Raw genomic sequence first — 16,702 nt, forward strand, 5'->3', positions numbered from 1 at the left:
AAAAGCGTATCAGATCTGAGCGGGAGATGGAGCGATTTATAAGGGACAATGAAAAAGACTTACCAACAAGATTATGAATATGGAGTGTAAAGTATTATCTTGGAATGTAAATGGACTAAATTCACCGAATAAGAGAAAAAATATTTTTCACTGGCTATTAAAACAAAAATGTGATATTGTTTGTTTGCAAGAGACTCATATTCGAAAACAGGATGTAAAATATCTAAAACTGGGAAAATTGGGCAAAGACTTTGTAGCGGCCTCAAGTAAGAAAAAAAGAGGAGTGGTGTTGTATGTAAAAGAGGAGCTACAACCAAAATTTATAATGAAAGATGTGGAAGCCAGATATGTAGCAGTGGAATGTACTTGGAATTTAAAGAGAGTGTTGGTAGTCGGAATCTATGCACCCAACGGTGCAAAAGAGAGCTTCTTTGAGGATTTGAGGAAGCATTTAGATGATCTTTCATATGACCAAATAATTCTTGCTGGAGACTTCAATGGAGTGACAGACTTGGAACTGGATAAAAAGACTACAATGACACAAAAGAAAAGAGGACTATTACCAAAGCTCTTTTTTGAGTTGATTCAACAAGAGATTCTTGAAGATGTATGGAGGAGAGAATATCCTAAAAGTAAGCAGTTTACTTTTTATTCTGCAAGGCATTCCACGTTATCAAGAATTGACATGATCTGGGCCTCAAAAGATTTGGCGTTATGGACTAAAGATGTAGAAATAATGCCGATGGTAGGCTCAGATCACAACCCAATTATGTGGAAGCTGGGGAAAAGGAGGAAAAGGAAAGCATGGAGAATAAATGAGGATTTGTTACAGGAAAAAGAGAATATGGAAATATTGAGAAGAGAGACAAAGTTTTTCATTCAATACAACGTGAATAAAGAAGTACCAACTGATAAAGTTTGGGATGCTTATAAGGCGGTTATAAGGGGCATACTAATGGATTTAAATGGTAGAGCGAGAAAGAAGAAAGAGGAGAAGAGACAAGAGATTGAGGAGAAAATAAAAACCAAGGAAATACAGTTAAAAAAGAGACCAGGGAAAAAGAAATTATACCAGGAAATTAAAATATTGCAAGAACAGCTAACAGCAATGAGTAATAAAGAATTGGAGTGGAATCTTAAAAGGCTGAATCAGAAAGTGTTTGAGGGTGCAAATAAACCTGGGAAGTACCTGGCATGGCAACTGAAGAAAAGAAGGGAAAAGAAAACAATAAATAAAATTTGTGAAGATGACAAAACGTATTTGGAACAGAATACCATTAGTAGAGCCTTTTATAAATTCTACGCTAAACTGTATAATAAGAAAGAAGTAAATAAAGACTCAATAGCGTCATATTTGGAGAAAACGACACTTCCAGAAATCTCGGACGCTTGGAGAAATAAACTGAACAGTGAAGTAACGGATGAGGAAATAAGTAAGGCAATACAATCTGCAAATCTAGGAAAGGCGCCAGGGCCAGACGGACTTACAGCTAAATTTTATAAGACTATGGCCAATGAGCTGGCACCATTCCTAAAGGAGGTGATCAATGGAGTTTTAAGGGACCAAAGGATTCCAGACACTTGGTCTGAAGCGAACATATCATTGATCCCAAAAGAGGGCCAAGACTTGACTAGTGTGAAAAATTACAGACCTATATCGTTACTCAACAATGACTATAAAATCTTTGCGAAGATACTGGCGGAGAGACTGAAGGGGTGGCTTTCGGAAGTCATAGAGGAGGAGCAAGCAGGCTTTCTGCCAGACAGACAAATAAGAGACAATTTAAGGACAGTGATTGATGCTATTGAATATTATGATAAGCGTTGTGATAAAGAGGTTGGTTTCTTCTTTGTTGACGCTGAAAAGGCATTTGACAACTTAAACTGGGACTTTATGTTTGCCACTATGGAAAAGCTACAATTAGGAGAAAGATTCATCAGAGCAATTAAGGAAATTTATAGAGACCAGACTGCAGCAATTGTGGTAAATGATGAATTGACCAAGAAATTGACTATAAGCAAAGGAACAAGACAAGGTTGCCCATTGTCTCCACTGTTGTTCATTTTAGTATTGGAGATTCTGATGATACAAATACGACAAGACGAGGAAATTCGAGGAATAAAAATAAAAGACTATTCATACAAGGTCAGAGCATTTGCGGATGACATAATGTTAATTGTAGAGGACCCACTGGAGAACATGCCAAAAGTGATAGATAAGATCAAGGAGTTTGGAGATTTGGCAGGTTTCTTCATTAACAAAAAGAAGTCAAAGATACTATGCAAAAACATGACTAAGCAGAAACAACAATTGTTAATGGAAACAACGGATTGTGAAGTAACAAGTAAGGTGAAATATTTGGGAATTGAACTGACTGCAAAGAATATAGATTTGTTCAAGAATAATTATGAAAAATTGTGGATTCAGATTGAGAGAGACTTGATTAAATGGAATAGGCTCAACCTGTCATGGTTGGGTAGGATTGCAGCGGTTAAGATGAATGTGTTACCAAGAGTGATGTTTTTGCTACAGACAATACCAATCATCAGAGACTCTAAACAATTTGAAAAATGGCAGAGGAAAATATCGGATTTTGTATGGGCAGGCAAGAAGCCTCGAGTGAAAATGAAAGTTTTACAAGATCCAAAAGAAAGAGGCGGAATGCAACTGCCCAATCTGAGACTTTATCACGATGCAATCTGCCTAGTTTGGTTGAAAGAGTGGATGACATTAAAGAACAAGAAACTATTAGCCCTAGAGGGATATAAAAAAATATTTGGATGGCATGCATACCTATGGCATGACAAAGTAAAGGCCAACTCGATGTTCCTGCACCATTTTGTACGGAGAAGTCTATATACAATCTGGAAGAAGTACAGAATTTACCTACAAGAAGGAACTCCTTGGTGGGTGGTTCCATATGAGGTGATAGACCCGAGAGCTGTTGACAACGAACGACAATGTTTGACATACAAAGAAATAACTAAAATAGAAGCATCTAAACTTAGAATAAAGACGCAAGAGGAACTATCACCGAACTACGATTGGTTCCAGTATAGACAGATCAGAGATTTGTATAACTCGGACTCTGTAAAGGGAGGTATACGAATAGAGAATTCGGAACTAGAGCAGACCCTTTTTAAAGAGGACAAGAAAAGAATATCCAAGGTATACCAAGTACTGTTGAAATGGTATACTGAGGATGAGACAGTTAAAACACAAATGGTGAAATGGGCTATAAATTTTAATAAAGAGATAACAATGGAGGCATGGGAATACTTGTGGAAGACTACAATGAAGACAACGACATGTATAAATATTAAAGAGAATATTTACAAAATGATCTATCGTTGGTACATGACACCAAAGAAGATTGCGCTAGGGAATTTGAACACTTCTAATAAATGCTGGAAATGTAGGAAGCATGAGGGCTCCCTCTATCACATGTGGTGGTTGTGTGATGTAGCTAGGCAGTACTGGGGGGAAATAATAAGAGAAATGAGTGAAATTTTACAATTTCAAATAAATAAGAACCCAGAACTCCTGCTACTAAACTTGGGAATGGAGGGAATTCCAGCCCATCATAGGACGTTGATATTTTATATGACAGCAGCAGCTAGACTTTTGTATGCGCAAAAATGGAAAGTACAAGAAGTGCCAACTATTGAAGATTGGATTTACAAATTGCTGTATATGGCAGAAATGGACAAGATGACAAGAAAACTGAGAAATCTGGACTCAGGGCAGTTTAACACAGATTGGGAGAAGCTGAAACAATATCTGGAGAAGAAATGGGAGGTGGGAGGAAAACTGTGGCAGTTTGAGAACTACTGAAGTATAATAAAATGTAGAGAGGGGTGACTTTACCGAGGGGGGAAGAGATAAATGTGAATTTATAAGCAGTTAGATTAACAGATTGATATATATATAGATATATATAGGTTAATAGATAGAATATTGATAGAAAATAATTAATGACAAGGTTTAAATATAAGTATCGAGTAACCAACAATATTTTCTTTCTTTGATAAGATTTGTATAATGCACCAAACTGAATGCACAGAAGAGTCAAATTGATTGACTATGTGATGAGTTATATAGAATTACCATAAAAAGATACAATGAGTAATATATAGAGAATAAGTCAAATTGTTTGATTTAAATGTAAGATTTTTATGGTTTATGATATATAGGTTTATGATATATAGAAATATTTAAAACTGGAAAGGGGATAAATTGTTTATCCAAGATGGAAACAAAGACTTACAGTTTGGGCATATAATAAGAAAAGTAGTTAAGGATGTACTGCTTAGTATAATGGAGAATGTATATTTGTTTTAGATAGAGGAATTTAATAGAAGTAAGGGAAAAGGGACAAAGGGTGGGAAAGCTGTTGGAAGTCAACAAAAGGGGGGGAAAGGGAGGGGGTTAGAAGTGAAAAATTTGGGGAAAATTGAATGTAATGTTAAAAATAACGGATTCTAACCCAATAAAAAAATTTTTTCAAAAAAAAAAGAAAGTTCTATTTAAACTGTTAACAAGTGAATTTTAAAACATATTGAAGGAAGATTAAGTATTCATTAAGGTGGCACCCACCTCTAAATCCTTGCAAACTTACTTTTTTCTGGTTAGTGGGAGATAAACTTCTAAAGAGCTTCTTGCCCTGTTTACCAGCATTCCAAATGGTGAAATATGTCCAGTGACTGAGGACTCTCTCTTCCAGGAACAGGAGACGGTATGTCCAGATGGTTTCCCTGAAAAATTCGGAAAATGGGAGTGAGCAAAGGTCCATTTTACTCAGACATCACACATTTCAAACACACACAGAAAACACAGGCTAGCAATGCTAGCAACACAATGTCTGAAGAAGCTCTGACTCTTGAAAGCTTACACCCTGAAAATCTTGTTGGTTTCTAAGGTGCCCCTGGACTCAAAGTGTGTGGCAGGAAGTCGTGTAACATGGAGAGGGGGAGTCAGAGTTATGACCTCCCCAGTGGGGACTCTGCACAGCAAGAACACTGAAGGGCTAAACGAAAGGGGTGGTGTGGAGGTAGGGAGACTGTGCCTGGGGGTGGGGGAACAGAGCAGCCAGGGAGAGCTGGCTAGGCTTCAAAGGAATTGACCATTGAGTGACCCACCTCACCATACTGCTGCTTCTCTCAGTGGATGTACAAAGAGAGATATGAGCCACAGAACTCTTCCTTACTATGCAAGTATGCTAACAGCAGGTTTATCTTTAAACAAAGGGAAAAAATGATATCTCAGAAAGGCTTGTGAGTTGTGACCCAGCAGGTAAGGCTCTCTGAACCACCTGAGGTCCCCAATGCAGGAGTGAAGACAAGACATCTAGAGTAAATAATATCACTGGTGCTGAGCAACACAAACACTAAAGAATGTAGCATTTCTAAAAATGGTATCCTTTCCATTTTGTGATTCCCCTTTCTCTTCCTGACTTTTTTTCATTTTACAAAAATATCATGCTCTTTTAATGTGTTCCCCTTAATTTTTTTAAAGCAGTAATGAAAATGCCCTCTATTACCTCGCCTTGGCAAGAGTAACCCGAGAAATGTAATAAAATTTATTGAACTGCAGCAGGTACTAATACATCACTTTTTTTCTGTTGTTTGGAAAGGGTGTTACAAATGAGATGGAGAGTTGCAAGGGGTATAAAGATGCAAAAATCAGGAGATGAAATACCTCAAGTGCCGCATGATCAATTTGAGTGTTAGTAAACGTATTCCTTTTCTAGCAAAAATATAAAACATCATATATTGTGGGTTCCTCCCATTCCCTGTAGGTTTACTATAAAACAGATTTCACATATCAATCTATTAATGGTTTGGCAGTGAAATCCTAAGCAGAGTTACAATGGGCTCAGGTTGGAGTAACTCTGCTTAGGATTTCATTGTTTATGTATGGAAGATGCTTCTGCAATTATAATGACTGGATGAAATTAGGTTTGAACAATTTCTAGTTCAGAAATTTCGTGATTCATAAAACAAGTAGATGGTCAGATGTGATATTAATCATCCTGAGGGCCCATGTAAGATTCTGAGAGCATATCATTGTTGGGAATAGTTAGTTGGTGAATGTCACTATTTGCATAGCCTGCAGTTTTGAGCCACCATCTATAGAACATCAAATACTAGGATTTAGCACCTCATACCCGAAATTATTCCTCAGATTCACCTCCTCTAAGGCCATTACCTAGTCCTAGCCTAGATTGCCATACGCCACACAACTCTTAAAAAAAACAAACTGACAAGATAAGGGAATATTTATAGGCAGGGCTTTTTTTCTGGGAAAAGAGGTGGTGGAACTCAGTTGGTTGCCCTTGGAGAAAATGGTCACATGGCCGGTGGCCCCGCCCCCGATCTCCAGACAGAGGGGAGTTTAGGTTGCCCTCTGCGCCGCCGAGCAGCGTGGTGGGCAATCTAAACTCCCCTCTGTCTGGAGATCAGGGGCGGGGCCACTGGCCATGTGACCATTTTCAAGAGGTTCCGGAACTCCGTTCCCCCATGTTCCCCCTGAAAAAAAGCCGTTTATAGGTAGAACAATGAAACCTCATCACAGCTACCAAATGGACTTAATTTTCTTAGATAATTTTAATTTTATACACAAACACACAGGGAGACAGTAAATTATGTTTGTACACTGCAGAAGCTCATCTAATGGGCACACAGATGACAATAAGGACAGCTGAGAAACTCCTGTCGTTGACATCATGAATCAAGGCACAGTGAACAGCTCGTGAGATGCTGAACTCATATCCCAAGAACTCCTATGCTCTGTGAATTGCTACTTTACAATCATCTACATTTTATTTATCACATAATTTGTTCCAATTAAAGAACTGGCACTATGGCCAGAGATAGTTAATCTCACACCAATGTCTGGATTTTTAAAAAAAATGATTAGTCAGGGCTACATGCCATTACACACTTAGGAAAAAAAAGAAAAGTGAGATAAACAACACATGTCCAGGCCAGAACTGCCCATCTTGAAGTGTTGTGTAATTGCTCATTCCTTAAATGCTTAAATTTGGCATAACTAATTGGACCATGTGTAATTGCACTATCTTTCCAAGGCCTGCTTTCCCACAAGAAAAAGTACTGCACATTTTCTGGGGATTTAAATGGATTTTTATTTTATAGATGTCAATGTTTAAAAAACCTAAGCAATTTTAACACTTTATATTTCCTCCTGTGCTTGAACAATCGGTTTGTTTTCTCTCGTATATTGCAGGGTTATCATTAGAACAAATAAAAAACAACAACCCCCCAATACATACAAAGTCACTGGGATCCTCAAAATAAATGTCTAGGGGTGTGCAAGGAAAAAACTTTCGGCTTTCTTGTTTCGGGATTACCCGAAACAAGATTCTCTACCGTCATTAGCCGAAAGCCGAAACAAGAATCTCTTTCGGGATTCGGGATTCGGCATTATTTCGGCATTCTTTCGGGATTCTTTCGGGTTTTTTTGCTGGGAAAATGCCTCCGTCTTTCAGGACGCCTGGAGGAGGCATTTTCCCACCAAATAAGCCCAAAATTGGTGGGGACCTTCTTCTAACCCTTCTCTAACAACTACCCAAGTTTCAGACAGATTGGACTTTGGGGGGCCATGTTATGGCCCCCCAAAGCAGGTCCCCCCATCCTCCCCATAAGAAAGCAAAGGAGCAGCATATTGTTAGCATGCTGCTGCTGATCTCTCTTCATTATTTCCTATGGGGAAAAAATGAAGAGGCAGGCTTCCTTTGCCAGGGGTGGCATTTTGCATGCAAAATGCCCCCCAGCCCTCAGGGGCCCTTCTACCACCCCTCCTCCCACCCCCCACCAAGGCTCAGCCTGCTCCCACTTGGGGGGGCCATTTCATGGCCTCCCCAAGTAGGTGCTCTATTCTCTACCACTGACAGCTGGGGGAGGCTTGTGTTGCCAGGGGTGGCATTTTGCATGCAAAATGCCCCCCAACCCTCTGGGGCCCTTCTCCCACCCCTCCTCCCACCCCCCACCAAGGCTCAGCCTGCTCCCACTTGGGGGGGCCATTTCATGGCCTCCCCAAGTAGGTGCTCTCAGCCCCTAAAGTCCACCCCTCACAGCCCCACACAAACCCAGTTCCCCCACCCCAGCTGCCACACACAGACCCAAATCCCCCCAGTAGCCCCTCACAGACCCAAATCCACCCCTACCTGCCCCACACCCACCATAACCCCAGGAACAGGCTGGCCTGCCCTCCCCTTTTGGGAACCCCTAAACTCTCTTTCCCAGGGCAGTTCTGCACAGACAAGGGGTGCCACAATGGTGGCAGTGCCAAATCGTCCCTGGGAAAGAGCACCTGCCCTGGCACACAGACAACCACCCCCCTGACCCCCCCACCACCCGCAGAGAAGGCTGGCCAGCCTGCCCCATTGTTCCCTATGCTGGGAACCAACCTCCCATCAAAGAAGGGAACACAGACACACAATCATTAAGTTTAAAAAACCTTTATTTTCTCATTTTCAAATTACAAGTGGTCAACAAATCACAACATATTACACTTATTGTCCCTCATAGCACAACACAACACAATTAACTACACATCAGAGAATCTTAAACACAATTTTTTTTTTGAAATGGACAAACAGTAAAGTTTTGAACATTACAACAGGTCACATAGTGAGCGGGCACAACAGGGCATGGAAACAGAAGATGATCATAATAACTACCAGCCTAATACAACTCTCCCTCCATAACATGACTTAATGGGGGGGAACCACAGCAACAAAATCCCCCCCCCCCCAACCCTCTGGGGCCCTTCTCCCACCCTTCCTCCCATCCCCCCACCAAGGCTCAGCCTGCTCCCACTTGGGGGGGCCATTTCATGGCCTCCCCAAGTGGGTGCTCTGCTCTCATCTCTACCACTGACAGCTGGGAGAGGCTTGTCTTGCCAGGGGTGGCATTTTGCATGCCAAATGCCACCCTCACCCTCAGGTGCCCTTCTCCCACCCTTCCCCCCACCCCCCACCACATGCATTCCTTGACAATCAAGAAATCTGGAGTTAAATATAATGTGCATGTAAGTCCCTCAAAGACAGAAGCAATATGGAGGTAATGACCCATTTGATTTCCACAACCTCAGACACAATTAGGGATCCGTTTCCCCTTGGTGGGGGATCCCCCACTCTCACCTATCACCCCGAAGGGGGAAAGTCAGTGAATGAGCCTTCAAGGTACGCTCCAGGGGCTGCTGCCGTGATGTCACTGATGTCATCTGGCTGCCCTGAGAGTATGCCTGTGCTTTGCAGTGGGCTGATTTGGGCCCTACAGGCCAAAGCAGGATCCCTTGTGGCCCAAATCTGCCTGCTGTGAATTGTGCGTGCTCCCCAGCCTTGTGTGATGATCACATCACCTCCTAGAACAGACATCATCATGCCAGAGCATTGCCATTAAATGATCATGCGTGTGTGAACAGACCCTAAGTATCCTGTAGGCTTCAGTGATGGTATAGTAATGTTTTCACTCACATTATAGAGAGAGAGAGAGACAGAGAAGGGGGGGAGGCACTGAAGCTAGATTATTTCTTCTATTTTACTGTCCCCTTCCAAAGCCAGGGTGGCATTGGCACAATGCCCCCCTCCCCCCGGCCAGAGCCTTAGTACCAGTATGCATTGACAGGCCCATGCATCATAGTCCTTTTTGAGACCCAGCCAAGTTGTGCCTTTTGGAGAAAAATGTTCAAGTTGCTGGTGGGGGTATGAACAATTTTTAGATATCCACTGTAGTGCAATGGCTAGAGAGTTGGTCTAGAATCTGGCAGACTCTGATTCTGTGCCTTGTAGGCTTGATGGATGTTCTTGGCTCAGCCTAAGTAAACAATTGTGTTGTGTTTTCCAGAGGCAGTCTACGTGATTTTGGGGCCCTGGACAAATGTTCTGGACGGGGCCCCAGAACCAGTGCCGCCCCACCACTGGCTCCTTGCCAAGGCCAAGCAATTTGGTCACCTAGGCCCCAGATAGAGTGGGCAGGAGTGCGTTGTTTCCTTCCTCCCCCCCCCTCCACCCCCTCCAACAACTAAGAAGGCCATCGGTGGAGTCACTCCAATGTGAGGCATGGAGCAGCTGTCTATTGTTAGCCTGGTTGTGATGAGGGTGAAACAAATCAAGGGAGAACAGCAATGTGTAAACCACTCTAGGTTCCCATGGGGGAGAAAACCGGGGCATAAGATAAACCTTTAATTTGGTGGGGAGGGGGTATATACATTTTATGTGTATGTGTCTGTATGTTTTATGCATTCAAATCACTTGTGGTGTACTTTAGAATTATATTGAGCTCCACAGTATCCCAAAAACCTTGTCCATGTATTGCAAACCGAAGTCAATCTACCACATCTAGGGTATTCTTCTTTTCCCTACTGCCTTCAATTTTTCTTAGCATTATTGTCTTTTCTAGTGAACCTTGTCTTCTCATGATGTGACATAAGCACTATCATCAATTGATATCTTCAAGGGAGAAAGCAGGCCTGATTTGGTCTGGATGCCACTTACATGTCTTTTTCGGAGTCCATGGTACATGTAAATTGAAACTTTCTTCCCACTTCACAGTGTGAATGCTTTTTCCTCCTATGAGCTTTGTCTAAATTTTACTGTACTGATACTGCTCATTTGGCCAAAAGGCCTGCCCTTGATCAATGCCACATTAAATACTTCATAATAAAAAAATGTTTTTAGAACCATTTAAAAGTGTCCTTAAGTGCCATACGCTGATTTAAAAAAACATAAGCTAAATGTTTGGGAACACAACCAGATATGTGAATGACTGAAATGCAGCCCAATCCCACTGCTACTTAAAATCCATTTTTGATGGAGGTCTGGATTGTCTTACATTGGTGTCATTGGGCTTGGAATCAGGAACCTGGAAGCGTTCCATGGGGGCTACAACTTTCATGCCAAGGCTAAGAGGGTGGGAACGGGATCTCTCTGGGGTGGCAAACTCTGGCCTTGGAAGTTACTGGCAATTTGGGGGTGGGACTTGTGGAAAGGAAAATCTGAGTAGGGATCTCCCCCAGAATCCATGGTCCGCATTTGCCCTCTAAAGAGATTGCCCTTGGAAGCAGCCAGTTTCTCTGTAGGGAACTACTCTCTCTAACCTGAACTCAAGCCCAACCAGGAGTTTGGCAGCCCTAGGAAAATTTCAGAAAAAGATGGCAAAGGAGGGCCAGCAACTGATAGAGGCATGGAAGCCCACACCAGGACAGTAGCAGGGGCCTACTTGGGCACAAGGGACAACCAGTGCTCTCATCCCCCATAGTCCACTCCTTACAGCCCCACACAAACCCAGTTCCCCCACCCCAGCTGCCACACACAGACCCAAATCCTCCACTCAGCCCCTCTCAGAACCAAAACCACCCTCAGCTGCCCCACACCCAGTACCCCAGGAACAGGCTGGCCAGCCTGCCCCATTGTTCCCTATGCTGGGAACCAACCTCCCATCAAAGAAGGGAACACAGACACACAATCATTAAGTTTAAAAAACCTTTATTTTCTCATTTTCAAATTACAAGTGGTCAACAAATCACAACATATTACACTTATTGTCCCTGATAGCACAACACAACACAATTAACTACACATCAGAGAATCTTAAACACAATTTTTCTTTTGAAATGGACAAACAGTAAAGTTTTGAACATTACAGCAGGTTACATAGTGAGCGGGCACAACAGGGCATGGAAACAGAAGATGATCATAACTACCAGCCTAATACAACTCTCCCTCCATAACATGACTAAATGGGTGGGGGAACCACTGCAACAGGGTCCAGCAGAACCTATGTCATTTCCTGTGGCTGTGCTTTCAGTTCAGACACACAAAGCTGAACTGGGCACTTCCAAGGCACTGGACAATGGTATTTCTGGAGCAGTTCTGCAGAGGTCTCCCCCCACCCCCACACCAGCCTCAGAATTTACCTGGGAACATCTGTGAGAGATCATCATTGGCCGGTGCCCATCCACCACTCTACCCGCATCCCCCAACCATGCAAACCCAACATTAACATCAAATTTTTTTTTTTTTAAACATGAACATTCAATCAACTTTTAAAAAACATAATCACAACATTTTTTTTTGGTTTTTTTTCCTTTTTTTTACATGAACAGAACATCAACTTTTAAAAAACATAATCACAACATTTTTTTGGGTTTTTTTTTTTTCATGAACATTCAATCAACTTTTAAAAAACATAATCACAACATTTTTTTTTGGTTTTTTTTCCTTTTTTTTACATGAACATTCAATCAACTTTTAAAAAACATAATCACAACATTTTTTTTTGGTTTTTTTTCCTTTTTTTTACATGAACGGAACATCAACTTTCAAAAAACAGTACAACAATTCTTCTACAATTTTTTTTTACAAGGAGTTCATCTGATAAAAACACCTAAGCAATCCCTATCTAACCTGTTTCTCCCTCCAGTAGCAATCCATGTTTCTGGGGCATTATTTCTCATAATAAATTTGGTCCCACAGGGTATGTCTCAGTGATGGGAGATGTTTTGAATACCCTGGGGGGGGGGCTTTCAAATTGCTGGGTGTTTTCCCTTTGCCACTGGTTCCTAACCACCCTCCCTCTACTGGCCGGTTTTAACTGTATATACAGGGTTTTATACAGGGGAGAGCGCGATTCCAAAGGATTGGACTCATAGAGGATGCAGGCCACAAGTTGGGCTCACCTCAGTCACTCTGGAAGTCCAGTCCTGAGAAATCGAAGAGGCGAGAGTTGACCTTCAGGAAGGTCAACTGCTCGACTCTCCATGGGAGAAGGCGAGTGCGATGTGGGCCGACAATGTCGCCCGCATGTGAAAAGACGCGCTCGCTCTCCACGCTCGTCGGAGGGCATGAGAGCAGCCGCTGCGCCTCGAGGGAGAGGTCCGGCCAGACCGACTCCTTCCTGGCCCAGTAGCTGAGCGGATCGGTGGAGAGCGACTCGCAGGGCTCCGCGAGGTAGTCCCTGACCATCGCCTCCGCCGGATCCTCTCTCACGGTCCTCACGACCCCAGAGGGGACGAGGGCCCACCGGAGCATCTCCATCTCCATCGGCACTCTGGTGGTGGCCTCGGGGGGGGCCTGCGCAGAGGGGGCGTCAGAGGGACCCGCACGGCAGGGCCCCTCTTGCGTCCCCCCTGTCGACAGGCGTCCCCTCTTGGCCTGCCTGCGCCTCACCCAAGAGCAGAGCCCGTCTCTGGCTTGGGTGAGGTTCCCGTCCCGCTCGGCGAAAGTGCCCTTTATGCGCGGGTCACACATGGTCGCCAACATGTATGACTCTTCCTTAGTGAGAGGAGTTAGCCTGGCAGCTATGCCCTGCTGCAGCCTTCTCACTAATGCGCGCACCGCTGGAACAAGGTCAGCACGGGGCGCGACCCGGTCTGCAAGGGTGGCCAGATTCCTCTGGAGCGTGTGCACCAGGGGAATGACCAGACCGAGGGTCGCCGTGTCTGACGAGACCGCCACAGTGAAGTCCTTGAAGGGCTTCAGGACCTCCACTGTCTGGGTGATGGTGAGCCAATCCTCCCGGTTGAACTCACCCACCTGACTCGCACCGCGGTGCTCGGAGAGCCACGCGTGGAGTGCGGCCTGCTGCTCCACCAAGCGCTCAAGCATGGCGCAGGTGGAGTTCCAGCGAGTGCTGACGTCAGTGATCAGAGCGTGCTCTGGCACACCTGTCCTGACCTGTGTCTGGCGCAGTTCGTGCGTGGCCTTCACGCTGCGCGAGAAGTGACCCGTGAGCCTCCGACATTTCTGGACAAGTAACTGGAGTTCACGGGTCCGGGTATCCACGGGTTCCTTCGAGGAGCCCAACCCCAGCGCATCTCTCACCACTAGGTGAAGCTTGTGAGCGGCACAGTAGACGCTCTCTCGGCTCACTAGATGCGCCGCTGCCCTCATGTTCTTGCCACCGTCCGTCACCATGCATCCCACGGTGGCGGGTCCCTGGCCTATCCACTCGTCCAACTGTCTCCTTAAGGTGGCAGCGATGTTCTCCGCCGTGTGGGACACGTCGAGCACCTCGGCGTGAAGCAAGGCCTTGCAGTAGCCGGCCTGGCGGTCTCGCATCCTTCCCTGTCTAGCTGTGCTAGGCACCTCCCCCCGGCCCCCACCCAGAACCGACTCGGGTTCCCACCAGTGAGCAGTAAGCGAGAGGTACGCTTGCTGCACACTTGGGCAGGTCCAGATGTCCGATGTGAAGTGCACAGTTCTCCCGGCAACCCGGGACAGCTGTGCCTTCACATGATCCCTGGCAGCCCTGTAAAACGAGGGCACCACCGATCTGCTCAACGACGTGCGAGCAGGGACGGCGTACCAGGGAAAGCAATCTTGGAGCAGCCCTGAGAAGCCGAAGTCTTCAACTACGGAATACGGTTGCCCATCCACTGCTATCATGTTGACGATGTGGCGCGTGATGCGCCTGCTCGCCCTCCGGATCCCCTCTCTGGGCACACTAGCGCCCTGCATACCAAGCATCTCCGGGAGAGAGGCTTGGCGTCCCTTTCCTGCAGGTACCCTTGGGGGGAGAGCACCAGAGGAGCCTGCCTCCTTCTGGCTAGCTGGCGGCCGTGCGGCGCCACTCGAACCCTCCTCCCGAAGAAGCACCGCCTGGTGGTGCCTCTTCATATGGTACCTCATCCCAGACGTGGAGAGATGCCACACATCTTTGCCACGGCTGACGCGCTGCCTACAATGCAGGCACAGGGCTGCTCGGGGATCCTCCGTTGTCTGGAAGTGCTTCCAGATTTCGGAGGAAAAGGGCATCCCACGCTTCCCAGGAGAAGCGCGTTCGGGACCACCCTGCGGCACCTCCTGTGAGGTGCTCTGGCCGGACACACCGTGTCCCACTCTCGGCCGGGCAGGTGGGGATGGACGAGGCTGAAGGGGCAGAGATGTGGGCTCTTCCACCACAGTCTCTGCCTCTTCCTCCCGCGTCCTCTCCTCCTGCACAGCCGCGAGAGGCCTGCTGCTGGCCTCAGAGGAAACTGGGGTGGACCGCCCCAGGGGGGGTCTCACGGGCAGTTCCTCCAACATCCTCCGGGTTCCTGGGGTGAGCGGGAGCGCAGGGAAAGTCATGTGCTCCGCGCCCATCCCAGGAGACACCACATGCTGCCCCTCCTCCAGCAGCTGGCTCGCAACCACTGGAGGAGGAGGAGCCTCAGCAGCAGGCCCCTGCCCAGTGCCAGCCCCTGCCTCACGCACCCGGGTTGGGGGTGGCCCTCCAGCAGCTGCCTCAGGAAAGAGAGTCTTGCGAACCCTCTTCCTGTCACCAGAAGCCAGGCTGGTGAACGGCAGCAGCGCAGGGGAGGGCCTCCTCCGCTCAGATGGAGGGGCTGCCGCAGCAGTCCCCCTCCCCCTCCCCTCCTCCCCTCTAGATTTCTCCCTAGCCTTTCCCCCGGGGCCCCTCTCTGCTTTCCTCTCTGACATACTTTCCCCTCCCAAATTCAACCCTAACTAATCAGAAAAGATTTAGAAAACAAAGGTCAACTTTGTTTTCAAGACCTAACTAACCTGCTATAAATCTGTGTTTCTAGTGGCTCTGTGACTTGGAGATGAACAATCAAGTGCCTTTTTAAGCAACCCTATTTATGTCAGGGAACCTGAGCCTGCCAATCAGCTGAATTCCTCTGGAATTGAGCTGGCCCTAAACCCCAATAACAGGTGACAAAGCCTTAAACACTCACACACTAGTATGCCCGGGCCGGCCTGGCACCACCACGGGTGCCAGAGATGGGCAGTGGAACCCTAGTTATGGGGGCACTAATGGGAAGCCTATTGACAGCTATTACAAATTTTTATATATATATATATATATATATAGAATTCAAACCTAACACTCACTCACTAATGCTTTCCCTGCTGAGTCCCTATTTAGTTTTTTAAAAAAAACTAGGCTCGGTTTCCCTAATAATTATGTTGAGGGCAATTATCCACTGATCACCTACCAACTGGCCTACCTACCTAAGAGACACTATTTAGCGGGACCGATGTATCTGTGGTATGTCGGTGTGGGGTGTGGATGTGGTGTTTTGAAGATGAGCCTCCCCCCTCCCAAGCTAGCAAGAACCCACCCCCAAGGCCACCCAAATGTGAACCCGGACTCGCTCACAGTAACACCAGTCCTGCAGTCCAGCGATGTTCAGGCGGTCTTGCAGCTGGTCCTCCTCTCCTCCACGATGCTGTCAAGAAAATTGGAAATGTTAGCAGAGTCAACACCACACGCCGCACACGCAACCCCAAAATTCAAGGCCCCGTTGCACAAGCCAAGTCAGCCCCCCCCCCTTAAAGGCTAGGGCCAACCAGCAGCAAAACAAAACACATCCACCCAGCAGAGCTTCTGGCCTGTGCAGGCCAGAAGCTGGCACACTCATTTTTTAGTCCTGTGAAACAGCAGTTCATGCCCACCCCACACTCAAACTTGAAAAATGAAACATGAAAGAAAGCAGGCACTGCGATCAATGCTGGCCCCCCTAACCCCCAAACAATATCCTCTTGCCCAACCAGAAAATGCCCCCCCCCCCCCCCCGGCCCAAGCCATAAAGACAGAGCCAAAGCATATGCTCGCAGGTAGGCACAGCAGCAGACATAAGCTCAAAAACCAAATTTAACAACAACCCTACCAGTCCACCAGTGCAGATGTCCAGCAATGTTGATCCTCCACGCAGAGATCTGCAGGCCGATGTCCA

At 45.9% G+C, this 16,702-nt stretch overlaps 1 protein-coding gene across 3 annotated transcripts in view; it reads right to left on the minus strand.

Annotated features, from left to right (window-relative positions):
- Positions 1–16,702, minus strand: part of B3GNTL1 (UDP-GlcNAc:betaGal beta-1,3-N-acetylglucosaminyltransferase like 1) — a 302,350-nt gene that overhangs the window by 52,204 nt on the left and 233,444 nt on the right. For all 3 annotated transcript variants that reach the window (XR_008596943.1, XM_054978791.1, XM_054978790.1), the window contains exon 9: positions 4,620–4,755. Coding sequence is in view for 2 of the 3 variants with exons in the window: in XM_054978791.1 (XP_054834766.1) it covers positions 4,620–4,755 (136 nt within the window). In the remaining variant the exon portion in view is untranslated. The remainder of the gene's footprint in view (positions 1–4,619; positions 4,756–16,702) is intronic.

Source organism: Eublepharis macularius, chromosome 4, assembly GCF_028583425.1.
Source record: "Eublepharis macularius isolate TG4126 chromosome 4, MPM_Emac_v1.0, whole genome shotgun sequence".
Taxonomy (NCBI): domain Eukaryota; kingdom Metazoa; phylum Chordata; class Lepidosauria; order Squamata; family Eublepharidae; genus Eublepharis; species Eublepharis macularius.